Raw genomic sequence first — 26,083 nt, 5'->3', positions numbered from 1 at the left:
GGCTAAGAATTACAAACAACCTGAATGTCTGTTGCTAGGGGAATGGTTAAATAAAAAATAAATCCATGCTGTGGAATATTTTGTGGCTATTTAGAAAGCAGTTGGTAGAGACCTGTGTACAATATGACTCCATTAGGTTAAAGAGTTATTTATATGCAAGTGTGTGTGTGTTTTCATGATCATAGAAAAAGCTGTTTAAGGCCACCTACGCAGTTACTATTGGTTCCTTTGAAAAGTGGGGGTGGACGTACTTTTCCTTGGTGGCTCAGCAGGTTAAGGATCCAGCGTCATCACTGCTGTGCCTCAGATTGTTTCAGTGGCATGGGTTCAATCCCCAGCCCCGGAACTTCGGCACACCGTGGATATGGCCCCAGAAATAAATAAATAAAAACTTCTGTGTCATTTGGCTTCTTACAACAAGCATACTTTTTTTTTAAGCATACATTTTTTTTAAGGAACACTAACAAACAATCGAGAAGTTAAAAATTGAAGAATGCAAAGGGAGGGGAAAATGACCAAAGAGACAGGGGACCAGGAGAGTAGAGTTTCTTAGAAGCAAGAAAGCGTATTTGCAGAGGAGAGATCTCTATTGTCAAATACTGTTTAGAGATCAAGTAAGACAAGGATGGAGATGCGTCTGCTGTGTTGAGTAGCTGCCCTCGGGCGGGAGCAATCTTCATGAGCTCTTAGGGTTGGGAGGCTTTGCCGTGGGCTAAGGGACCTTGGCAGGGGAGGGAGTGAGGTGGGCAGTGTGGACTACTCTTTGAGCAGTCTGTGAAGGGGAGGAGATGTGAGAGAATCCAGGGAACTAGGTAGAGACCAGCGTGACTCTTTTCTTTTTAAAATGTTTAGTTTTTAGGATGGGAGAGACTTCCAGTCCTTGTCTATGTATTCTTGCCTCACTTCTGCCTCCTGTTATCCCAATAAAAGGCAGAGCAAGGAGACCGAAGGTGTTAGAGGTGAGCCGGTGAGTGTGGCGACCAGCTTCCTAGAATGTAGGAGAAGCAGGGTTGACGTTAGTTGGAGATCAAAGGAAGGACGTGATATCTGAGATTCCCACTGCTCATGGGCAGTGATTCGTTTTCTTTCTTTTTTTAATGTATGTTCTCGAAGTGTAGTTGCTTTACAGTGTTGTGCTAGTATCTGGTACACAGCAAAGTGATTCAGTTGGGCATGTGTAATAGTTTGCATCTGCTTATCCCAAACTGCCAATCTATCCCTTCCCCAGCCCGCTTCCCATTTGGCAACCGCAAGCCTGTTCTCTATGTCTGTGAGTCTGTTTCTGTTTCATAGAGACGTTCATTTGTCTTGTGTTTTAGATTCTTAAAGTCTGAGTTGGGCCCCCTCCTAGGATGGCTGCTGAGCCCTCCTGAGGACCTGTGAACAGATCAGAAATGCGGGTCAGTTCTTAGCAGTCTCTCTGGGTGGGAGATGGTGCAATTCTACTAAGTTTTTAAAAAACTTATATTTGACTTGGAGCCACGCTCAACCAAAAATGAACGTGAAGGGAGTTCCCGTCGTGGCTCAGTGGTTAACGAATCCGACTAGGAACCATGAGGTTGCGGGTTCGATCCCTGCCCTTGCTCAGTGGGTTAAGGCTCTGGCGTTGCCGTGAGCTGTGGTGTGGGTTGCAAACGCGGCTCAGATCCCGAGTTGTTGTGGCTCTGGCATAGGCCGGCAGCTACAGCTCCGATTAGATCCCTAGACTGGGAACCTTCCATATGCCGCGGGAGCGGCTCAAGAAATGGCAAAAAAGACAAAAAAAAAAAAAAGAACGTGAAGGGTTATTAAAATTTGCTATTTACAAATTAATATGAACACGCTATGTGAGTTTATTCTAACGTGGTTATTTTATTCAGATGTCTGGCAAATACTCAGTGCTTGGCAGTAATCATAAGGCAGATACACATAGTTGTAAGTCCCACAATTTTAACTTAGGACACTTCATCAGTGTATCATAAGTGCTGGCTTGAGCTGGTTATGATATTTGATTGTTGTTATTCTTGCTTTCTAATTATAAATTATAGTAGGCTTAGCTTTATCATCATCAGTTTAGTTTCTTGTGGGTTGTTAACCTTTCAGTGTTTCTTGATACATATTTGGATCGACAGTGTTTTATCTTATAATAGTATTCTTATAACTGGACTTTTTTTTTTTGCTTTTTAGGGCCACACCCATGGCATTGGACGTTCTCAGGCTAAGGGTCCAATTGGAGGTACAGCTGCCAGCCTACACTATGACCACAGCAATGCAGGATCTGAGCCTCGGCTGCGACCTATACCACAGCTCACGGCAACACTGGATCCTTAACCCACTGAGCAAGGCCAGGGATCGAACCTGCAACCTCATGGTTCCTAGTTGGATCCATTTCCACTGTGTCATGACGGGAACTCTATAACTAGACTTTTAAGATACCTGTGTCCTCTGGTTCACACAGGAAGCATCCATAGTCCTTTTGCTAAAGCCGAGTGTACAGAACACCCTGCCATTTGCCTGTGCATGGGACACTTCGTAGTGATCTGTTTCTTGCTAGTGTCTGCCATTTAAATAACTTACAACATATTATCAAGGTAGATATAATAAAATTACTGGCTATTTTAAGATTTTGTTGTCTCACGATATAAATCACGTTTATAAAGCATCTTCTAGGAAAAGTAAATTTCAAGCTGTTTGTATGTAGTATGTAAATTATAAGCCATTATATATCCTGCTAGCGACCCATTTCCTGTAATTCGTTAACTACGTTTTTGCCTAATTCTTTGTTATCACCGCATTCGCTTTCCCCCATCTTGTAGTAGGTGAACAAGTGAAATTGGTGGGGGTCTTTTTCTCACTGTGGTGGGCTTTGATCGGAAAGTTTGAGGGCTGTCACTCTAGGGGAGTGACTAAGTCTGTGACAAAGGATGTGCAGAGTGTGAACCCAGGTAACTCACACCCCTGGCCTCGTTGCTAGGGGACCATTACCTGGTCACCAGAAAGATGTTAGAAGAGCAGGTGCTGACAGTGTTGTGTTTCTCTCGCTGTTTAAGGATGTGAATGAAGACCCGGGAGAAGATGTGGCCCTCCTTTCTGTCAGCTTCGAGGACACTGAAGCCACTCAGGTGTACCCCAAGTTGTACTTGTCACCCCGAATTGAACAGTAAGTACCAGTGGCATTAATTTTATGCAGCCCGATGCTTCTCCTTGTTAATCAAACATGCATGCTTCTTCTCTTGCTCCCCTTACACTCTTAAAACGATTGCTCCTTGCTGACATTTGTTTTCTTAAAAACGAATTGAATTTGGAGTTCAGATTGCAGAGCAAACACAGTTCGTATTTGCCTCTGAGCTGTGCAGTCTTTGATGGGCATACCGTGCCTGGCAAACGGAGCCCCAAACTGTGAGTCCTCCCAGATGTTCACTGCGTATGTCTGGTTATTCTAAAGAGACCGCCCAGCAACAGTCTACCCCACTTCTTATGTCTTTGTAACTCTTGCAGTTGTTTGTGAAAATGTAACCAGTCTCCTGAAAATATTATCTTATTCAGAAGTTAGTAAAGGGACTATTAAAAGGCAGATAGCTTAAAAAAGAAGACATGTTCCAACTGTTTTTCCGTGTTGGAATAGTTCTCTATAACTTCACACCATGTTCAGGCTACGTGGTGCCCGAAGTTTGATGGCACGTTGGTGTTTTGACCCAGTAACTTTATTCATCAGTAATGAATCTTGTAAGGACTGGCCTCACAATGTGCTTATTGTTGGCTGGAATGCTTTACCAGCTTACTCCACTTCAAAGGAAGCTGAGGTTCATTGGAAATGGATTGTAAGCAGATTTGGTTGGGAGCTTCTGAGAGGGCCGAGTTTTCATCAGCCGAGAGTCTTTATAGACTCTGATTGAAATGTGGTGTTTAGATTCTCTGTAAGTTATTTCGTCAGGGTTGGCTGATTTCTGTCTGAGATGTGGTCACCGTCCACATTCGTGTGCTAAGCTATTTTCACCCCCACCCCCCACCCCCGGGACCTTAGTTGCTCTGATTCATGAGTCACGGCCATACCCTCTTAGAGACTGATATAAGTCATAGCTGTTTATACTCAAATGTGGAGGATCATAAGCGTTAATAATCTACAGGCATTCCCGAATCTACTTACATACCTCTGGCAGCAATTAGAATAGGATTTTACAGTAGCGGGCCCTCAATGAATGTTTTAATTTTCCATTGAAAATACTGACCCAGAGCGGTAACCGGCCAGAGGGTGTTGGAGACAGTAGGGCGAAGTGGTAAAAAGCAAGGGCTCCAGGATCAAGTGTATCTGGTTTCAACGTGGGTTCTGCCCCTTTTACCAGCTGGCGAAATAGTTCACATCTTTGAATTTGTTGCCCCATCTTTAAAGTAGAGGTAATGATACCTATTTCAGAGTGTCGTGTGGAGGATTCTACTAAATACTGTTCATAAAGCGTTGATTGCAGTGCCTGACACTATAGCGAGTAGTAGCGATTGATGTTATCGATGTAGTTTATAGGAGAAGAATGGATGAATGGTTAGCAGGACAAGTTGGGGCAGAGAAGGAAAAGATGCATCAATAAATGAGTAAATACTAGTTCTGGACGAGCCACTCAGTACCTACATAATGAGTTGAATTAAGTAGGTATTTTGGTGATGAGAAAAAAGAGTTATCAATGAAGCAATCACAAGATGTGGGTAGTCAGAATATCTTAGTTAAGGAGTTCTTTTGAGGTGCAGTGGGTGAAGGATTTGGCATTGTCACTGCAGCGGCTTGGGTCACTGCTGTGGCACAGTTTGCTCCCTGGCTCAGGAACTTTGGCATGCTGTGGGTGCAGCTAAACAACAATTAAAAAAATATATATATTAGATAAGCTGCTGCCAAGAATTTGCCAGCTCAAAAAAACAATGTTTCCAGCATCCATATTATTTATTTATTTATTTTTTGTCTTTTTGGCTTTTCTTGAGCTGCTCCCGCGGCACATGGAAGTTCCCAGGCTAAGGGTCAAATCGCAGCTGCAGACACCAGCCTACGCCAGAGCCACAGCAATGCGGGATCTGAGCCGTGTCTGCGACCCAACCACAGCTCACGGCAACGCCAGATCCTTAACCCACTGAGCAAGGCCAGGGATCTAACCCGCAACCTCGTGGTTCCTAGTCAGATTCGTTAACCCCTGTGCCACGACGGGAACTCCCCATATTATTTTTCTTTGAAGCTATTGCACCTAGTTTGCAAGTACAATTGCTAATAAAATATATTTCTCACTTGAAAAGTCAGCGATATGATGGGAAACATTATTAGCGATGGGTATGTTTTAAAAACCATTTCCTGTTTCTAAAATCTGGCTTTTTACATTAACCCCCCCCCCCTTTTTATGTGAAGGACTAGCCACAGCTTACTTTTCCAGATCAGTTACCTATCACTTCCCCTACGGTAACGTGTCCTTCTGCCAGACTTCATCACTTGAAGTTTTCTTAATTCACCTGTTTTCTCTTGCATCTGTGCCTTTGCTAAAGTTGTCACCTCCATGTAAAATGCCCTTCTCTGATGCTCTCTTTGTGTTGAAATATTGTACTTTTTCTAAGACCTTGTTCAAATGCCATCTACTTACTACCCATTTTCCCTGAGCACATTTAGTCTGGCTTTCCACTCAGTTCTTATAACACTGAATTTATATCACTCTTATAATGTGACCATCTTAGATTTAGTTAGTGGTGTGCCTTCTTTTTTTTTTTTTTTTTTTTTCTTTCTTCTTTTAACTATATTGCAGGTGACTCAAGGGCAAGAAACCGGTCCTTTCATTCCTCTAATGCTTTTACAAATGCAGTGCATGGTAAATACTAGCAAATAATAGTAAATAATTGGCAATGTTCTAGGTCAGTAAGTAATTCTCAGAAGAAAATGTGAAACTGCTGCCCTGAGAGGTTGTACATTTTCCCTGGCTGATACAGGTTCACTTAATAGAAGTGCATTTATAATACCAAAGAAAATGACCAAAAGTTCTTATGTGCTTGGGTAGAAGTTCTAAAAATGAGGTTTCAGAGAAAGGTTAAAATGGAAAGTGGTCAAATCGTGGTATGACCTTCTAAGGGCTTACAGAGTTGCTGAAGTTATTAATATCTTTGGTTAACTCTTGCAGGGTTCAGAGTACAGAAAAAAAAAAAAAAAAAAAAAAAAAGCCATGTCATTTCAGTAAGGCCAGGGGCATAGGGTAGGAACTAAGTAAAGAGAGGTTGGTACTGCCTTTGATGTTGTGTTAAGCTCTTCTTGGTTTTCTGTGCCTCATGCGATCCAGTCCACTTTCAGCTATCTAGGCATTGATTATAGACTCAGACTTGGAGAGTTCCTTCAGGAGTCATGGGCAAAGCATCCTGTGTGGACCCGCCCGAAGCTGATGCCAGACGCTTGCCCGAGCTGAGGCTTGTACTCTTTTTGGCTTTTAGTGTGGCTCTTTCTAGGAAGTCACCGCCTCGTGCAGTGCATCTGACCGGCAGAGGCCCAGGAGACCAAGAGCCCGATCTACCACGTTGGGTAGAAATTGACAAGCAAAGGCTCCCCATGGGCATGGAAAGATGTCTGGAGCCTGAGAGATACCCCATTGTAGTCTGGCTGATGTATCTCTGCCCCAGCTCGTCCATGCAGTAGGCGAGGGTACTGTGCCCATGTCAGCCAGTCCCAGACATGGGAAAAGGCCACTTTGGGGTCTTGTCATCACACATAGGAAAAGGGATCAATTTACTGTCCTCTAAAGGTTTCAAGGGACGTGGCTACCAAATGCCCCCAAAGTAGACATTCCTACAAAAGGGAACATCTGTCAGAGACACTGGGTAGAAAACTTCCAAGGGTGTTATAATTTATGAAGCTCTGATCTCACTTCAGAAGTCAGGCCTGGAGTAGTTGTCTGGTGTTTCTGGCAGCTTTGGGACACGTGACCTTTCTAGTGTGAGTGTCAGGGTCCCTGGTCTCCCGCTGTGGATGTATGTGGCCTGCAGAGTAACAGCTTCTGAGAACTTCGTATTCTTCTCAAACAAGGGACATTTATGAAATGCACATGTTTCAGGGTCCATACATTTGTTGTTCAAGGAACCCAACCGGTCACTTGAATCAGACCCTAAATACTGTTCATTTAAAAAAAAAAAAAAAAAAAGTCTGTGATGAGAGATGCACAGGAGACTGGTGGTCAGTTATGCAAATTAGATTTCGATTGGATTATGGGGTGGGAGGGGGATGCTAGATTTTAAACCAGTTGCCTTTTTTTTCCTGGCAGAAAAGCTGGAACCGTAGGGTTGCATCATCAGAGCTGGCACCAGCCCTGCTCTGCTCGCCCCTCCTCCCCAGACTGTTGGCACTTGCAGCCGTGACACCAGAGGTTAAATGGGCAGCAGAGGCTGCACAGTTCTCCGCCCCCGCCCCCAAAGGTGTGGGCCCTCTCCTCGCCTTGAACCGGTTTGTGGGAGTGGTTTGAAGAGAAGCAGTCATCACTCCCCGTGCTGTTCCCACTCTGTGCATAAAAAGAGGACTTCAGCCCCTGAGGCGGACCAGGTGGCGTCTTTCACAAGTATAGAAATTGTTTTTAGAAACTTTGTGTTGTTAAGTCCGCCTCAGAAATAAGTACCCGAGGCTTAGCAGCCCACAGACACGCACTATTAGCGAGGCCTGTGGGCCTGCAAAATATCCACGCATTCGTTCTTTCAGGCAACGAAACACAGCGAAGAGGGACCAAGTCCTGAAGCCCTTTGCTGGATGCCTCTGAGGAGATCCAGAAAAATGAGATCTGGCTTCTGCCTTTAATGGGCTTAGAATTCGGTAGAGGAGATACGAACAAATACTGCGAGTTCTAACTTGTATGTGGAAAAACCACCATGGGACTTGGCATCAGCAGCTGTCGGCTCCTCCACTCACTGGCTGGCCCTCTTGCTTGAGATGCGCAGCCTTTCTGAGGCTCATTTCATCTTCTGTAAAGGGGAATAAATCTCACATTTCAGTTTCCGCTCCTCCCAAGGAGAATGTAAATGAAAGGGCCTCCTGGAGTGTTGGACACACGCTCCATGTTCAGTTGGTGCTTAAATACCCAAGAAAAGACTTGTTAAGATGGAAAGCCTTTAGGGGAGGAGGAGACCACACTTCCAATCAACTGGGTGAGGCGGGGGGCTTTGGAAAACTGGAACGTGTGGGGCTTGTCCCGTGCAGTGTGGCTCTTCTGGAGATGAAACGTGTGAGCCTGTAACTAATAAAAATGTATGTTTACTGCTTTCAAATGGGCACCTGCTTAACAGTTCACCGTCCCCTCCGATCGTCAGGCTTGTGTTCCTAGCACGAGGTCTAGCACACGGCTCTTCCCCTCTGAACCTGGAATTCTTAGACCCTTCCTGGGCGCCTTCACTGCCCTTACTGCCTTTACCAGCCCATTCAATTGTGCTACCTTGGGTTCCTCGTGATGCCGCCCCTCGGCCCTTCTCGTGGCCTCACCTCTTTGTGGTTGACCCCCCTTTCTGATCCAGCTCTTCTCCCTGTTTCCAGATCTGCTTTTCTAGCCACTTCATAGATAGGTCTGTCTGTGTGTTCAGTTGACACCTCAAGTCCAAAGGGTCTGAAACCAGACTCATCATTCCTCCTGCCTCACCCGCTTCTTTCTCTTCATGGCACTCTCTCTTTGTCTTGGCTTCCCCGGTGCCACATTCCGAGGGCATAGCCAGCTCTTTTTTTCCTACTGGAAATCCTCTCTCCATCCCCTCTCTCTCTTCTTGCCATGCATGCTTCCTGTCAGTCCTTCCCTTGCCGGGTCTCCTGCGGGGCCGATTCGTCCTGTGTAAGTTTATCCAGGGCAAAACTGTCACTCTGCTCTTGAAGTCACTTCTGGTCGTGTAACAGCCTTTCCTGGCTCCACAGCATCTTGCCTCCCTGTTGCCAACCGAATTACGTACACACCTCTCTTACCTTCCAGCGTTTTCTCTACTTCAATCCCAGCTGGCCTTTCTACCCCAATCTGGCTTCTCTCTATTTCCTGTTGCTCAGTCAAACTGTTTTCTCGTGTGTGGTTTCCTGTGAACACACTGTATGTCTTTCACTGTCAGGCCTTTGCTGGGGCTCCTTCTTATGCTAGAATATTGACTTTATGTCCCTGGCCCATAGGGTCTGTCCTCTCGGATCGTCCCCACATCACTGCGTCCTCCGTGGGACTTTTCTGACCACCACCGCCACCTGCCTCCCCAGCATGACTCCACCCTCCTCTGTTCCTCTCTTTGCGCCTCTGTTGTCATGATGTTTCTCTGGACTCTTAACTCCTAAAGGATGGGCTGCTTCTTCCACCAGTGGAGGGCTGGTGAGCCACAGCCCACCTGTCTGAGCTCAGCCACAGCCCCCCTGGATGGGACACCTTGGTGGGGGCAGGGCCTGTGTGTGAAGCTTTGAGCCTGTTGGATCCCTGTGCCTGCAAAGGCAAGTAAGGGGTCTCCTTGTCATTTCCTGTTTCTGGGCCGTGTGGCCAGCCGGCCCGTTTGTTTCCCTTGAGGACCCTGGTCTTATTGCTGGGAGGCGGAGCTGAATCCTGGAGGTGGTAAATAGGCGTTTGATCTCAGTGACCTGTCATTGATTCCTGCTGTGGCCTCTCCATCCTCCCTTCCCCTGCCTTTACCCCACAACGTGCCTGGCCACAGACTTGGTCACGTGGAACATTTGAATAGCCTGTAATCCATTTGGATAGCCTGTAATCCACAAAGGCTGGGAAAACCTGATGTTTGACTTTAGGACCTAGAGAAGGGTCGGAGGAACTGAGAATTAAAATAATACTGAGAATTATGGGTGCGATTGAATGAGATTATGGATATTCAGATAAATCAGAGAGAGTAAACTTCTTAAAAGCAATGAGCTTTTAAATTCAATATTTTGTGATTTTTTAAAATTTAACTGTAATGCTGAATTCAGCATCTTAACAGGATGGGAAATTTTCATTTTAGATGCTCCGAAGATGTTTTGGAATAATTGGAGGAATGGTGTCACTAAATAGAGATAGATTTAAAAGCAAAGTCAGTCAATCTTGCCTTTTTTTTTTTTTTTTTTTTTTTAAACCTGGCATCCATTGTCTCAAGAAATGAGACCTTACATCTCTGGGGGGGATTTTGTGTCAGGATTTAAGTCACAAAACATCATAGTAAACATGGCTTAATTTAACCTTACTTAGGTTTCCTTGAGTCCCTGAGATGATCCTGTAATAAATATTGTGCTCCTGGAGTTTTTTTTTTTTTCTTTCCCTCTCCCTTTGATAAATATATAGTCCTGAGTGTGCTCAGACAACCAGCTGTCAGGAGAAGATGTGTATTTGGTTTTAGTGGAGCGAGCTGTCTTAGCCTCTAGGGACTGGAGATGTTCGTTTTACTAGTCTGGGAGCAGGGCCAGCAGGGTTCTTCGTGACTGAGAATGGAATTCTGAAGAGTAAGTTCAGCAAGTTTTCATTAGTGACCGTGGCCTTTTGTCTTGCCCGTGCCTCCCAAACGGTCAAGAGCTCAGCCTGCACTTTGAAACATTGCAGAAAAGCACCAGAACGGAATGGAGTTCGGGGAGAAAAATCAATCAGCCCCCAAAGACCATATTTTTGGAAATATTCTAGTGTAGAACTCCCACTTGCCCAGCCACCTCAGTTAGTGATAGATGGCTGTTTTTAGCCAGCTTTCTTTTTTTTTAGCAGAAAATAGATATTTAGAGCGAAGATGTGTGTAAGTCCCTGATAATGTAAACTTCCTGGTACATGTTTCTGTAACTTGTTGGCCCCTTAAGCGCTGTCTTGGATTTAATTTGTACCTTTGGGCAGTTCTGTGCCTTGTTTCTTTTAAATGCTCTTTTTCCCTCTACCACATAATGATTCGCTTAAAACCCTAAGATATAGCGTGTCTTTGCTTAAAAACATCAGGCCTAGCACCTTTTCTACTCGATATCTCAAGGATTTTGTGCAGATGCTTTTTTTCTATAACAAAGATGAGGAGTTTATAATTTCAGTTGAACTGTGCGTCTCAACAGTGAAGCTCTGAGCACTGACCATTACTGTTGAATGCGGTCCCTGTGTGTTTATATTTATTCACAAGTAGGAGAATGTTCCTCAGTGGAAGCGCTGAGGTGAGGAGTGGTATACTTCATGAAAACAGTAGGCTGTGTCGCAGGCAGGAGCAGAGAAATTAGAAAGTAGGAGAGAAGATGGTCTGGAATGTTCCAGAACTGCTGGAAGTCACCAAAGAGAGGAAGTACAGTGACTCTCAAACAGGCTAAATAAAAAGAAATTGACACCTAGACACATCATCTGAACAGCAAAGGTGAAAATATCCGAAGATGACACGTTATGTTTAAAGGAATAGCAGGTTGACCCAAACCTCTTTGAAAATCTTGGAGAGCTGTGGACTTACCCCCGAAAAGTGCACGGACACAAAAAAGTTAAATACAGTTCTGAGAGTCACACACATGCCCATGAAGCCAATGCATAAGCTCCTGTAAGAATCCTTGTCCTAGATTTCATTTCTCCACTGTGCATTGCCTTCTGTATTGGCTTGTGCTAGAACAATCACTGAAGCTTCACATTTAATATCTGACATGTAAATTATCACCCAACACCACCCCTCTCCCCGTCCTCAAAATCTGCTCTTCTCCTGTGTTCTTCTTTTCATGAAGCCTTTGCTCTCGCTCTGCTGACCCCTGCCGTGAAACCCGGGCATCCTATTTTTGACCGTCCTTTCGCCATTGTTCCAGAATCTTAACACCTGCCAGTTGATGTTGCCTCGACGCTGTCTCTCTCATTCATCTCCTCGCCCTTCCCTGAGCACTCTTTTCAAGGCTTTATGCACCCAGCTCTTTGCCAGATTAGTCTTTATGTCACTGCCTTAAACACTCTTAGTTTTGCTTTATGGAACAGGTGGGACAGCTGTCTGCTACCTTGTCCTATCTGAGCTCAGGGCCCACCACACACTCCTAGCCCCTGGTGTACCAACATCCCAGACCCTCGACCACAGGCCATGGAACCAGGCACAGGCCCTTCTGGGGATGCTCCTTGCTCTTAGACGTGTAGCTGTATTTGTTTAAAACTTTTATCTAGTATTTTTAGGCATCTTGTAACGGGCTAGGTTATCTAGTTGACCATATTGCTAAGACCTTCTCCTGCATCGTGTCTTGATTATTCTAGTTTCCACGAGGATGGCTGTGGTTATAAATGTGCTCAGAATGATATTCCAGTGATGTTCTGCTGTGCAGCTGTCGAAACGCTTTCCTATGCTTCTCTCCTTCTCGTGGTTGGTTTCTAGTAAACCTCTATCCTTTTATATAACGTAGCTGAGCCAGTGTCCCCATCTCTCAATCAGGCTATTCTTCTAACTGGTCTCCCACACCCACTCTTTCCCACTTGCATCTAGTTGCCACGCTGCAGGCAGAGTGGACTTTCCAGAACAGATCTGTTCTCATCATTCTCTTGCTTAAAAGCCAAGTTCATCACCTTTCCTCATAAATGATCACTCATCAACCCATGCTTTCCGCTGTATCTCCCAGGCATGTCCCCCCCCACTTTTTTAACTGGCTCATCTAGTTTGTCATCAAATGCTAACATATTTTTTTTCTTCATCTGAACTCTTCTATTTCTTCCTCTCCTGTTGTTTCAGTTACTTCCCCCTTAATTCCTTTTTTTGGGTCACAAACTGGGTAGAGGTAGAAACCAGTGTGTCAAAAAGGGGGCATGAAATTATGAACCAGACAGTCGTTGAGGCTGTGAAGCGCTCACTCTCATCCCTTCCAAGTGTAAGGACCTCTTTTTAATGTCAAAACCTTTCACATGAGGGTAGAAGGAAGGCTTGGCTCTAAAGAGGCAGCCTGGGGACTTTTTTTTAGGGAGACGGCCTTGTTCTGAATCATGATTGTGGTGGCGGAGGTACAGCTCCACGCATTTGTCACAACTCATACAATTGTTCATCGCCAAGAGCGAGTTTGTGGGTAAAAGATAGACCTAAAAAACGGTTCTCAGGCTTCTGTAGTTAGAAGTGAGGCTTTTTAGCATTTCGTGTTAATAAATGATGAATTAGATGCTTTTTAAATGAACTTCATTTTTATTAATCACAACAGGTTGTATATACATTTGAAAAATGGATACATATAGACTCGTGTGTGCCGAATGTGGATATATATGTACATATATGCGTGTAGGTGTGTGCATGCAGATATGTGTGTACACACATTTTTATAGATGTGATATCACATGCATACACAGTATTTATTTGGGCTTCAGATGCTTGATGTTCAATAAACTAGTAAACCTGTCAGTCTGGGACCTCAGTGTCATGAAGCCAGTAGGGTGGGAACATTTGCCATAAGGGTGTATAATGAATGACCATTTTTCTAAGAATCCTGTTGTTTCCATTTACTGATATTTGTTTCAGTAAGAGCACATTTTAACTTCTTTCTTGCTCTCAAAATAGCCAACATAATCATTAGGTCAGGAGGCCGGTTTCTTTCTTTTTTGCTTTTTAGGGCCGCACCTGAGGCATATGAAGGTTCCCAGGCTAGGGGTCCAATTGGAGCCGTAGCTGCCGGCCTACACCAGAGCCACAGCATCACAGGATCCAAGCTGCGACTGCGACCTACATCACAGCTCACGGCAACGCCAGATCCTTAACCCACTGAGCGAGACCAGGGATCGAACCTGCATCCTCGTGGATGCTAGTCAGATTCGTTAACCACTGAGCCACGACAGGAACTCTAGGAAGCCGTTTTTTACCTTATTGCTGTGTCTTGCAGTGGAATGACAGACTCATGCAGAGTGCCACCCCCCCGCCCCCAACACAAACACCCAGATTTCTTAACCAAGCTCATGGTGGGAACACATGAACTCCAGGAGCCAGGGTGCTGAGACCTAACACCCTAGAGCTTTCCTTGTGTTTGGGCCTTGAGCTCCATGCAGCTCATTTGGTTCCCAGCACTGCTGGTCCCAGGGCTTCTAGCTCTCAGGTATTCCACTCTTTCCTCCTGTTTCTCCGTATGTTTCTATCCACACAGTGGTCTGTGAAGTGGTCTGTCCCATTAACATAGTATCTTTTACTTACTTTTCAGAGCAGAGTGTGGATGTGGACTGGGGGACGAGTCCGTTGGGTTTTAAAAATAAAGTCATTCTGGAGTTCCTGTCGTGGCCCAGTGGTTAACAAATCTGACTAGGAACCATGAGGTTGCAGGTTCAATCCCTGGCCTTGCTCGGAGGGTTAAGGATCCAGTGTTGCCTTGAGCTGTGGTGTAGGTTGCAGATGTGGCTCGGATCCCGCATTGCTGTGGCTGTGGTGCGGGCCGGCGGCTATGGCTCCGATTCGACCCCTAGCCTGGGAATCTCCGTATGTCAAGGGAGCGGCCCTAGAAAAGGCAAAAAGACAAAAAATAAATAAATAAAATAAATAAATAAATAAAGTCATTCTACTTCATCTTCTCCCTTAAAAACGTGTGCAGTTTGTTAATGTCCATAATGTGGTTTCAGAGCGTCATTAATTTGTTACCAAAAAGTAATGGCGTGGTTCTTGATTACAAGTGTGTGGTGTGCGTAGGTGATGACTAAGGCTCTGAATGTGTAAAATTCGTATATAAAGTGGAAGCCCTTACACTGCTGTTGGAGGAAAGGTCTGATTCAAGAGCATGTAATTTGAGGCCAGTGTGTCTGAATTTGAGCCTCATAATACAGGGCTAATAATTACACTGGACTTTTTCTATGCTTGTTAAAATTCAGACACGCGGTCTTTCACTAGCAGCCCTAGTGCTTTTAATGAGTGCAGAAGCCTTTAGTCTAGAACAAAACGAATGATGAGTGACTATCAATAGGACCATAATAGGGGAGGGACAGCTTGTCCTTGGGCACTGCCTTCTGCAGACAGCGTCAACAGACCAGAGGTCATTCTTGAAGAAGACGCAACATCTGCTACCTTGCCACTTTTCAGCTAAACCGAACCATGCTGTCGAAGAAGTTGTACCTCCGTGGAAAATTTATTTTACTGACAGCGCCCCCCCACCTTTTTTCCTCCGTAGCGTGCGATAAGCTTTCCCCTCCTATTATTTAATCCCTCCCCGCCCGACTGCACCCCAGTCTCTTAAACGTATGATGTACGATCGGGTTGGTTTGTGCCACGTTTTCATCCTGGAACACATTCTTTATAGCCGAGTGTCTCTGAGAAAAGTTTATGACCACATGGTGCTAACACCTCCGTGTTTCCATTCTTTCCTCCGACCTCGAGCTTTTTCTCCTCGTTTCAGTTTGTCAGCCTTCCACAGGACCGACAGGATCTGTGTGCTAAAGCCAAAAACCCAAAGTGATTTTGAAAGCTTCTGAGGATTTGTTAATTACGCTATCCTATATGATCCCTTAAAGAGCAATGACCGAGTGTATTATGATTTTTAACGTTTAGGTCTTTCTGTTCCTACAATAAGGCGACCCTTCCAAATATTCGTTTGCAGGTATTTTTTGTTTTAGGGATTGGTTTCCATTGTTTCTACGCTGTTAGCAACTGTTCGTTTCCACTCTTTCTTAAGGGGACAGATGAACTTGGCCCTGTTTGTCCTCAGTCCGTGGAGAATTTAATACCAAGGGTCCAAATGGTGGAGACAGTTGAAATGATCATCAGTAAGGCAATGACCTAAACCACGTGGGCAGAGAATGAAGCGGCAAAGAAGGACGAGGTAGATCTGGCTGTACTCACAGGAAAGATCTCTGAGTTGAAGAGAAAGAGCAAATATCAGAAAGATGAGCACAATCACACGTTCTTTTTTCTTTTTAGGGCTGGAGGTTCCCAGGCTAGGGGTCTCATCAGAGCTGTAGCTGCCGGCCTACACCACAGCCACAGCAACGCCAGACCCGAGCCACGTCTGCGACCTACACCACAGCTCACGGCAACGCCGGATCCTTAACCCACTGAGTGAGGCCAGGGATGGAACCTGCGTCCTCATGGATGCTAGTCAGATTTGTTTCCACTGAGCCGCAATGGGAACGCCACAATTTTATATTCAAAAAAGCTAAACACCGAAATCCTGGGATATATCCTCTCTAAGTGAGCGAGTGTTTGTGAGTGCGTATGTGGATCCCAGATCCTAATAACAGCTAACATTTAATGAGCACTTAGGTCTCATGTTTTTAGTACCCTGTACCCATTAACTCATTCAGTCCTCACAACAACCCTATAAAGTTGGTACTGCTATTATCCCCATTTGTTAGATGATGAAACTGAAAATCAGAGAGGGTCAGAACCTTGCCGGAGGCACATGCCCAGCGAGTGGTGGTCCCTCCGTTTGAATCTAGGCAGTTTGACACTAACAGGATTGAGGGTAGACATCAAAGGGAATTGTAGACTATTGGTAATGCTTTAATTTTCTTCAGGGTGAATCTAGGCATTTTGATTATGAAATTAAAATTAATTAGTTAAAAAAATTGGAAAGAATCAGAATGGAAGAAATTTACCAGGTATTTGATGATTTACCTACTTTTGGGGGGAGCCTGTGTTCTCTGCATATGATAAGTGCTCTTTTTGCGGGGCTCTGAACATTTGGCCATAGTCTGGAGTACTTCGCTTAATCCCTCTCTTCTCCTACGGGGTTTCTCAGCCTTAGCGCTGTGGACCTTTGGGGCTGGACAATTCTTTTTTTGTGAGGGGCTTTGCTTTTCAATGAGAGAGGTGTAGCAGCGTTCCTGACCTCTGCGCAGTAGATGTCATTAGCGACAGTGATCCCCCAGTCAGGACATCAGCAGTGTCTGAAGTGTCCCCTGGGTGAGGGTTGCGGGGGATGCCAAGTCATTCCCCATTGAGCCCCACCAGGCTCCTCTTATCCTTCTTCAGGAACCTGCAAGAGCCTATTTGTACCCGTGCGAAGCTTTGGAAATCTCTCATTCACAATAGTGCACTGTTTTCCTGTAGCCTATGCAAAGGTTGTGATGGCTGGGTCATGCACAGCAGCTAGAAACTGAAATAAACGCTTGGACCTACACTGCTCTCCAGTTATCACCCTGTTTCTGTCTTACTTGGATCCTCTGGTGTTTACATGCTGCGTGTGCGGTACAGCCAGCCTGCTGTTAGCGTGTCTCCAGGTCACTGTCTGCCTGCCTCCTGTCCTCCCGTAATCTCGGGAAGGAAGCCCACCGCTCTCCACCTGGTACCGTATTTAAAGTGTGTGTCTCTGTTTGTGGCTTTGATCCTTGCCCTGCTTTCCGTTGCACAGACAGACGTTTCCCAGGCTGCAGTTTCCACGCAGACCTCATTGATCAGGGGGGTTCTGCGTGTTTATTACATTTGGGGGCTGGTTTTCACAGCCTCTTTGGAAAGGTCCCCCCACATTTCAGTTCCAAGGACTAACAGGGCTTGTGGACCAGCCGAGCACGAAGTCCAGTTCTGCCTTTTGCCCAAATTCTCAGTTCTGGGGAGATAAATGTAGTTGAGGCAGAAGCAGAACCAGAACCACCTCCTCCCTCTGCTCTCAAAAGCCCTGTTCCCCCTCTCCTGTCCCACCTACCCCTCTCACTGGCTTGCAGCCTCTAAGGGAGATACCTAAGCAGGCACGGGTCAAGAGCCCTGCTTTGCAATAAGATAGTTTTGGGTTTGTGGCCTCACAGCGACTCTGGTTCTGTGGACCTCGTGGAAATTACTCCTCAGTAACTTGGTTTCTTCATCTAGAATCCTCGTAGAGTTTTTGTCAGGATTGAATGAGAAAATGTATGTAAAGAGTTTAGCATAGTGCCTGGCGTGCTGTAGACAGCGGGTACGTAATAAGCTGCTGTTTGTTTATTCCCGTCCTTCCGATCAGCATCAGCATCATCTTCCTCCTCCTTTTGAAATACTCGGGGGCCCCAGTTTTTGAAAACGCCATTCCGGGTACTATCCATTAGACCATAGGTACTACTAGTCACCTGAGTTCATTTAGGGTAAAGTGCAGGGGTGGTGGGGGGGAGGAAGAAGAGACGTCTGAAGTGAGGGATTGAGAGGAGCTAAAGGCAGCTCTTGACTTTTGGGGGGCTCACCACCCCACACCAGCCTTGAGAATGTCATGATCCCCGTGGCCCATTACCACCAGTGGGCCACTTTAGACTTGCCAGGCTAGAACTATTGTGACCCTGAGTGCTGCTCAGCCTCTGAGATCTTAAGGGTGAACTGGGCTCTTGATCAGAACTAGACGGGCCAGGGAAGTCTTCAGCCCACTGGGGAATCCATCCTGGTCCTGGCGTGGATCTCATCTTAAGAACGCATGTGGATCAAAATCCTGGCATTTCTTGGAATTTTAAGAAAAACCAGTATGGGCTTTTCAGTTCAGTCGAGATTTAAAGGTGCTCAGGACTCCCCAAGGGAGTCTTCTGATTTCAGCAGATTGTCTCGCCCCGAAATGGGACTTGCTGCAGAACAAAGCGGGATCCGCCTGTCCTTTGGAGCCTTTCAGGAGATCTGAAGGAGGATCCTGTACTTAACCCCCGTTCTCCTACATAATTGCTGATGCTTCGCCGAAAAGACAAGGAGGAAGTTGCAGAGTGAAGAGCGGGCCCTGACCTTGGGCGGAAGGGTTGTGAACTCAAAAGATTCCTGGAGGCCCCCAGGGCAGCTTACCCTAGCAAGCCCGCCAGGAGCCTCTCCCTTCACCGGCGTTTAGGAGCCCTGTCCTGTCTTAGAAATGAAAGTGGCTTCCTTCTTCATTTTAACAAATCATTTTGAGGTTTCTTTTATGTCGTTTGCTTAAGTTCACATCTTTGTGAGATGAAACACCCTCATCAGACAGATGAAGAACTTTAAAATATTAAGGTTTTTTTTTTTTTTTTTTGCCTCCTCTCGTTTTGTCTTTTGTTGTTAAAGAAGAAAAGATAAGTGACAAGAAAGATGTGAAAAGTTGATGTTTTTTCCCATGAGGAAATTCCTTTTGTTTTGGTTTTTTTTTTGTTTTTTGCTTTTTAGGGCTGCACCCAAAGCATATGGAAGTTCCCAGGCGAGGGGTCGAATCAGAGCTTCAGCTGCCGGCCTGCACCACCGCCACAGCCATGCGGGACCTGAGCCACGTCTGCGACCTACCCCACAGCTCACAGCAACGCCGGATCCTTAACCCACTGAGCGAGGCCAGGGATCAAACCCACATCCTCATGGATACCAGTCGTTTCCACTGTGCCACAAGGAGAGCTCCCCATTAGGAACTTCTTTGGGTAACATGACAGGTTTCCTCACATGGATGTTGCCCTGGTTTTGTTGTGTGGCCCCGTCCCGTGCAGTGCTGGGCGCTGACTGTCCTTAGCTCCACCTGCTTTAGGAATAACCCCTTTGATAGTGAGGCCGCCTAACATGTCCCCATACACTGCCATCTACCTCCTAAGGGGGTGCTGTCACCCCAGCTGAGAAGGAAAAGTAATAACTTTTCTCCTGTGAGCTCCAGATTATAAACCGAACACCTCGTTAGGCTGTTTGAGAATCTCATTCCCATTCTTAGCAGAGATTTCTAGGAATCTCAGAAGTACTTTACTCTGATTCTGTGGTTGTCTGGCCTGTTACTTTCAGATCAAGAGCTCCTCTCTTGGGACGCCACTTGTGCAGAGACGGCGTCACGTCGCTCAGGTGGGCACCTCTTAGGTTTGGCGTTCCCTTTCCCTGATGGGGTGCCCTTCGAATGGGGCTGCATCTGCTTTGGTGCCACAGCCAGGTTATCGGGATTGGTTGTTAAGCTTACTCATTTTTCAAGTGTGGGCAGCCTCCCACTTAAAAGTTACATTTCAAATTGTATGCGTATGTTGATTCTTTGGACTCTGGGACACGTTTTGCCATGGAAACCATTCAGTACATAGTTAGGTTACCAAGGAAACGGGGTAGACGCAAGCCATGGTGCCTGCCGTGCATATCACCGCATTCTCAGGGCGAGAACTCAGCCCTTTTTCTTTCTCCGCAGTGGCTGTCACTTGTACAGCTCGCTGAGTTGGGGGAGGGCAGGGAGCCCAGTTCAAGTCCTGTGACCGGATCCCTCCCAGTACAAGTCCATACACCAAGAGGCCCCAAACAAAGCTGAGGCCTATCTCCTCTCTACAAGGTATAAATGCAGGGAAATGACAGCAGAGCTGTGGTTCAGCTCTGGTTTGTTATCTGGATCCGCGGGAAGCAACTTTCCTGTATTGCTTACGAAACCCACTCCCCGGGGGAACTGTGGAGCCGGTGAATGCCGAGTGGGTAGAGTACTTTCTTTGCTTCCTGATAGTCTCAAGTGTCCTTGCAATAAATGCCCTGTCCCTGTAAGTCGTCCGTGAGGGCCCTATGTCACCCAGAGAAAGCCCACTGGCTGCCAACCAGACAGGGGGCCAGTCCACAAAAGCTCATTTCTCCATAATCTAGGTTCTTGAGTATGAATTGCATTTCTGTATCATTTGTCACTTCTTCCAGTAAAGATAGGAATTGAGAAACTTCTAGACCCCTTGCGCTGTTCTAGAGACAAGCATGGTAAGAGTACTGTTGTTGTGTTTTTATTGTCTTTTTTGAACGTAGGCTGACTCTAACATAAGTGTTTATGATGCCTGTCTGTCACCGGCCCTGTCCCCTGGCCTGGTGGATTAGGGTCGACCTGGCAGGCACTGGGTACCTAGTACTCAGCCCTTCCTTGGTACTTCCTTGGCATCGTGCCTTGGTGTCCTCTAGTCAGGGCAGTGACTTCCATCTTCCTGTCTTGTCATCACCCTTGCTGGCTTAGGAACAGTATTTTCACTTTGCATGCATATTGCACTCAATATTTTATTTTATTTTTTCCTCTTTGTTTCGTTTTTCTCTTTTTCCTTTTTGTACTCACTACTTTAGAAGTGCATCCTCTGCTCTTAGCTTTGTAGGCTAGTGAGACAGGTATGGCTATCCCCATTTTTCGGAGTTAAAATCAGGACTCAGATACCTTAAAGGACCCTTTCCCGGCAGGTCTGGAGCTAGAACGCAGTCCTCTGGGGCCCAGGCTCCTCATGCTCTTCCCTCGAGGGCCTCGGGGACTGCCTGTGCTGCCCCTGCTTCCTTTAGCTCTGCCTAGCCCTCGCTCTTGAACTTCTTTGGATTTTTGCTTCAGCCCTAAACACCCCTAGTAGAGAACTAAGCTTCCGTCTCTGGCTGCTCTAGTCAGTGTGCTTGGCACTTGGGCCCTGGCCTATGTCTTCCTTCACCAAATTGGCACCCTAGGACAGGCTCCTGCCATAACGTACTTATTAGTGAACTGGTACCTTTGCACATTTTATAAAGCGAATTAATGCCTTCAGGTGTTCATCTTGATGGTTAATAATCATATTTTGTTTTATGTAGTGTCTTTTCGTCAAAAGCATATATTATCTTCCATTATGTAGGGGAGGTGAACTAGTTAAATCACGTGTCCAAAATCTTAGCAGTAACAGCAAAAGAAGAAGGGAGAAAGGAACGCGTTTCTTTGAGGAGCTCGTGTGAACCAGACACTGACCTGGGAGCTTTAAATATATGATCTCATTTCGTCCTGGCAAGAGCCCCGTGATGTTTTCTGTTTTATAGGTGAAGGGACTGCTGGCCAGACAAGCTAAGTAACTTACACCGCAAGGAAAAAGTAGAGGGAAATTAACATCCAGCCTTCTCCGACTCAGGCTCGTGTTCCACCTACTAGCCCACAGAATAGCTTCCTCCTGGGCAAAGGGTGCCATTTGCAGGGCTTATAGGACAAACCAAAGAGTGTCTTGGACACAGGGTGACACAGTGGGAAAGGAGGGAAGCTGGCGGACAGCGATTTCTTTTTCCTGACAATCCCCAGAAAGGAGCGCCTTTCTCTTTGGTCCAAAGACCATGGATCTTTCGGCAAATGCCCTGATGCAAGTTTGAGCCTGTACCTTAGCTGAACCAGGGTAAATTAGCCAAGAGCAATGGGTAAGCGCCTGAGTGGCTGTCAGAGAAGGGCCTGTTCAAAGCCACCACCCGTGCCAAGCAGTTAGAAAGCGGCTTGGAAGGAGCGGTGCTTCTCGCTTGGAAAGGCAGGGAGACCTGGGGAAAGAGGACCGGGCTCGGAAGGCAGGAGGACTGGGTCGTAGCCCTGGTGGCTACTTCTAAGTGGAGCCGTGTGGCTTTTGGTTAGTAAGTCATCTTGCCTGGCTGGCTTCCAGTTCTCTTACCTGTAAAACATGGGAACTGAACTAACTGGAGCTTATCATCTTAAACTTTTCTTTATCATATTGGAGGGAAAAGAATCTTTAGCAAACAGGACTGTGGCGATGAGGAAAAACCTCTCGCTACTCACTGCCCTTGCCCATTACAGTTTTGGGTGGGAGCCTCCTGCGAATAGCGCCCAGGGTTCTGACTCTTTTAAAGAAAATAGGGGGCCTTGGAAGGTAGCTGGAGTGGGTGAAATAGTTATTGATTAATGAATGACAGGTGGATAGTGTTTAGGGTCTTTAAAGATGCCTGCGACATGGGGTTTTGCTATGTAGGTTTTAAAGAAAACGCATGCCGAGGTTTTGAAATGGTATTTGCAGCTATTCTCATTGTTCAGTGACTTGCGATGCCTTGTTTTTGCCACTTGATCCAGGCCGATTGGCTGCTCTTGAGGAGCGGAATAACTAAGAAAGAAGGATAATGGCATACTTTTCCACTGGACAGTCAGATCTTTCTACAGTAGTTCTTTTTTTTTTTTAATGGCTGTATCTGCAGCACATGGAAGTTCCCAGGCTAGGGGTCGAATCAGAGCTGCAGCTGCTGGCCTGCTCCACAGACACAGCAATGCCAGATCTGAGCTGCATCTGTGACATACACCGCAGCTCGTGGCAATGCCAGATCCTTAACCCAATGAGCAAGGGCAGGGATCGAACCCACATCCTCGCAGACCCTGGATCTAATCCTTAACCCACTGAGCCACAGTGGGAACTCCTTTACAATAATTCTTAAATAATGAGCTAATACATAACAAGTTACTAATACTTATATAATAATAAGGAAGAAATGATAATTTAGAGTAAAATAGTTAAAAAATACTTTGGTGCAATTTGGTCTCTTAATGAAATAGACATTTTCACATTTGCTGTTTAAAATTAGGTGTTTAGGATTTTGGCTCCTGTTTCTTGGATGCTCCTCTGGCTTTCCCTAAGTAGAAAATTCAGTTCGAGTCGTTTCTTGGGGAGGAGACCTTCCAGAGCTTTCTTTCAGCAGTCTTCCTCGCTTCTCCTGAGCATGACCATGCAGCAGGGAGCAGGCGGGTTTGCAGCGTGTGACAACGGCCGGATTACTTCCACAGCAGCTGCGAGTGAGTGAGTGACAGCCTGATCCTCCCAGGCTGTTTTTATCTGAAAAGGAGTGATTTTTAAAGGAGGGACCCAAATGAATCTATCATGTTGGACTGTGTAAGAGTAAACTTACTGGGTAGTTAAGTTTTCCCGAGGGGCGTTTTTGGCTACAGCAAATCGCCCACATCATCTCTCCTCTGCATATTCAAAAAGCCACACTTTCAGCAGCACACCTTTTGCAGGTTTGAAACTCCTGCTTTAAAAACTTGAGAGTGAAGATCCACGGACCCCTAAGGGCTTGGACCTCAGCCCTCTGCCCTGGCATCCTGGAACTGCCAAGTCGGATGCAGCTGGGCTTTGAAGCTTTCTTGCCACGTTTCGAATGCTTTCCCGGGTCTGCTCTCAGGACCCCAGCTGTACACTGGGCAGCTTCTCAGCTCTGGCCATGGCCTCCGTACTGGCTTTGCTTTCTCTCTAGGCCAGCCCTTCCCCAGGGAAGAGGGGCCTCGGCATCAGGGCCTCTTCCCTCTTCCCCAGGTCCAGCGTGGGGTTTTGGCAAGGAGAGTGGACACTGCAGGAGCCGAGGGGTGACGAGGAGCTGGGAGGCTTCCCTCCTTTACAGAGAAGGTGTCTGGGCTGACGGGTTGGGACGGGGGGCAGAATTGGAGAGAAGCAACAATGGGAGAGAGCTGAGGGTGAATGAAGCGGCCCCCCTGCTCTGAATTCATGCTGTCACACCAACGGAAAAATCCATGTTTGGGTTTGGAAAAATAGTTTAATCCCAGCATACCAAAACTCAGCATTGTAATCACTGGTCCATTTCTCTTGCTGGGGTAAGGAAGGGAAGGCCTTCCAGAGACGTCTCATTTGAGCTGAGTCTTAAGGGACAGTCACCAGCTAGCAGGCCTTGAACCCTAACTACAGATCGCTTGACTTGGTGGTGGGTGACCGACAGCAAGAGTTTCCCATAGAGTTACATGCTCTTCCTGCCAGTAGTTCAGTCGCTGGTGTCGTTGGGGGCTGGAGGGTGTAGGTAGTGCTTCTGCTGTTCTTCCAAGCCAGCTTCTGCTTCATTCAGCGACATCTCTTCTACCCTTCTTGTCTTTATAACAGAAGCTTCCAGTAATCACTTGAGCAGTTCTGTGTGTTATTCTTAGTGGGTAACACTTTTGATGCATTAACACCTCATAACATTTCACACGGAGTTGTTTTTTTCTCCCCCATGACTTTAGCATTTAAGAATGTAAAGACACGTTAGGATTTTGGATCCTGTTTCTTGGATGCTCCTCTTTTCAGAGGCTTATTCACGAACGCTTTTTTTTTTTTTTTTTTTTTGCTCATGCTTTTTCTTTAATGGGCATTAAATTGGCCCATTGTTTGTCACACCTGTTCTCTGAGCTGCTAGTTGGTGTATTTGAAAATACAAAGTGTATGACAATCACTTTTTCTATCTGAAAGCCTTCTCTTCTGCTTTATCCTGTTCCCATACGTGTGGATTTCTTGCTATTGCATTTTTGGAACGGCTTTTCAATTCACCTTCTTTTTGGTCAAGACTTGGGCAATACTAGGCCAAACCTTAGCTGCTTAAATTGCTATTTATTAAGGAGTCCCCGTTGTGGCGCAGTGGTTAACGAATCCAACTAGGAACCACGAGGTTGTGATCCCTGGCCTTGCTCAGTGGGTTAAGGATCCGGCGTTGCCGTGAGCTGTGGTGTAGGTCACAGATGCAGCTCGGATCTGGCGTTGCTGTGGCTCTGGCGTAGGCTGGTAGCTGCAGCTCCAGTTGGACCCCTAGCCTGGGAACCCCCGTGTGCCTCAGGTGCGGCCCTAGAAAAGGCAAAAGGACAAAAAAAAAAAAAAAAAGTACTTAATATTTTCCCCTGGATGTTATTGTCTCTGAGACCTCTAAGTCTTTGTTGAATGTGTTGAATCACAATTTCGCTGTTTTATTAGACGGCTTTTTGGGACCCCAAAGCGGTGCTGCTCAAAACTATGATCAGGAGACTTCCTGTTTATAGTATAGATTTCTTGAACCCATCCCAGACCTACCAAATCAGAATTTTGAGAGCTCAGATATTTGCATTTTTAAAAGCTTCTTAGGGGGCAGTGTGTGCACAAGGTTTTTGAACGTCTGCCTTGAGCATTCACTTACTTGGGATTTATTACCCAATTTTCTCTAGGACATGCATGAATGAATTTTGGCCTTTCGTTCTGTGGACTTTCTTTGATTTGAATTCTGTGCAGCGCACTCCTCCAAAAGAGTAGGTCGCACTTACCCTGTAACTCAGCAGGTACAGAGAAAAGCAGGCTCCAGCAGTATTATCTAAACCCAAGTCACAGGACCCTCTTAGGCCTCTTGTGGATGTGGCACGTTAGAACTACACACAGCCAGCAGACTTACACATGATGCTTAGAAATCACCTTCCTGGGTCACCGAGGACGAGGGAGTGCATTAGACATTAGAATGTAGCTAGTCTAAGCTCTGGAGCCTTATAATAATAGTAATTAACATAATGATACTTGGTATTTCTCAAGTGTCTTTAAAGCGAAGGCCTTACACTGCAGTATTAAACATGGTAGGCAACACCTTGGCGAGCGAGGCCAGTGTGAATCAAGTTTCTCGTTTCATAGGTTCAAAACCTAAAGCCAAATAAGAAACTTCAGCTTCAACCCTTCTCTGGGAAAATGATGCCTTCAACTTGGAAAAATGAGACTCTTTCAAGGGAAACATTTGTGATTTGGAGGAAGCTAGGTTGGGGGGTGGGTAGGGAATTTTGGCCTTCCAGACTTTCTCCGAAAACAACCATTCTTGTTTACTTTAATTAATGCCTAAATAATGCCTTTAGTAACTAGAGTTTTGGGTTTGTTTTTTTTTTTAACCTGGAAACCATCAGCATTTT

The 26,083-nt window shown here is 45.9% G+C and overlaps 1 protein-coding gene across 2 annotated transcripts in view; it reads left to right on the top strand.

Annotated features, from left to right (window-relative positions):
• BABAM2 (BRISC and BRCA1 A complex member 2) overlaps positions 1-26,083 on the top strand; it is a 431,603-nt gene that overhangs the window by 224,487 nt on the left and 181,033 nt on the right. For both annotated transcript variants that reach the window (XM_085019876.1, XM_021088348.2), the window contains one exon: positions 3,030-3,139. In XM_085019876.1, the coding sequence (XP_084876002.1) occupies positions 3,030-3,139 (110 nt within the window). The remainder of the gene's footprint in view (positions 1-3,029; positions 3,140-26,083) is intronic.

Source organism: Sus scrofa, chromosome 3, assembly GCF_054392235.1.
Source record: "Sus scrofa isolate SSC_HxYL_T2T_F1_AM1 chromosome 3, Sscrofa_HxYL_maternal_Yorkshire_Landrace_v2.0, whole genome shotgun sequence".
NCBI classification, from domain to species: Eukaryota; Metazoa; Chordata; class Mammalia; order Artiodactyla; family Suidae; genus Sus; species Sus scrofa.
The sequence above is the reverse complement of the archived record's forward strand: the minus strand, read 5'-3'. Positions and strand labels throughout refer to the sequence as shown.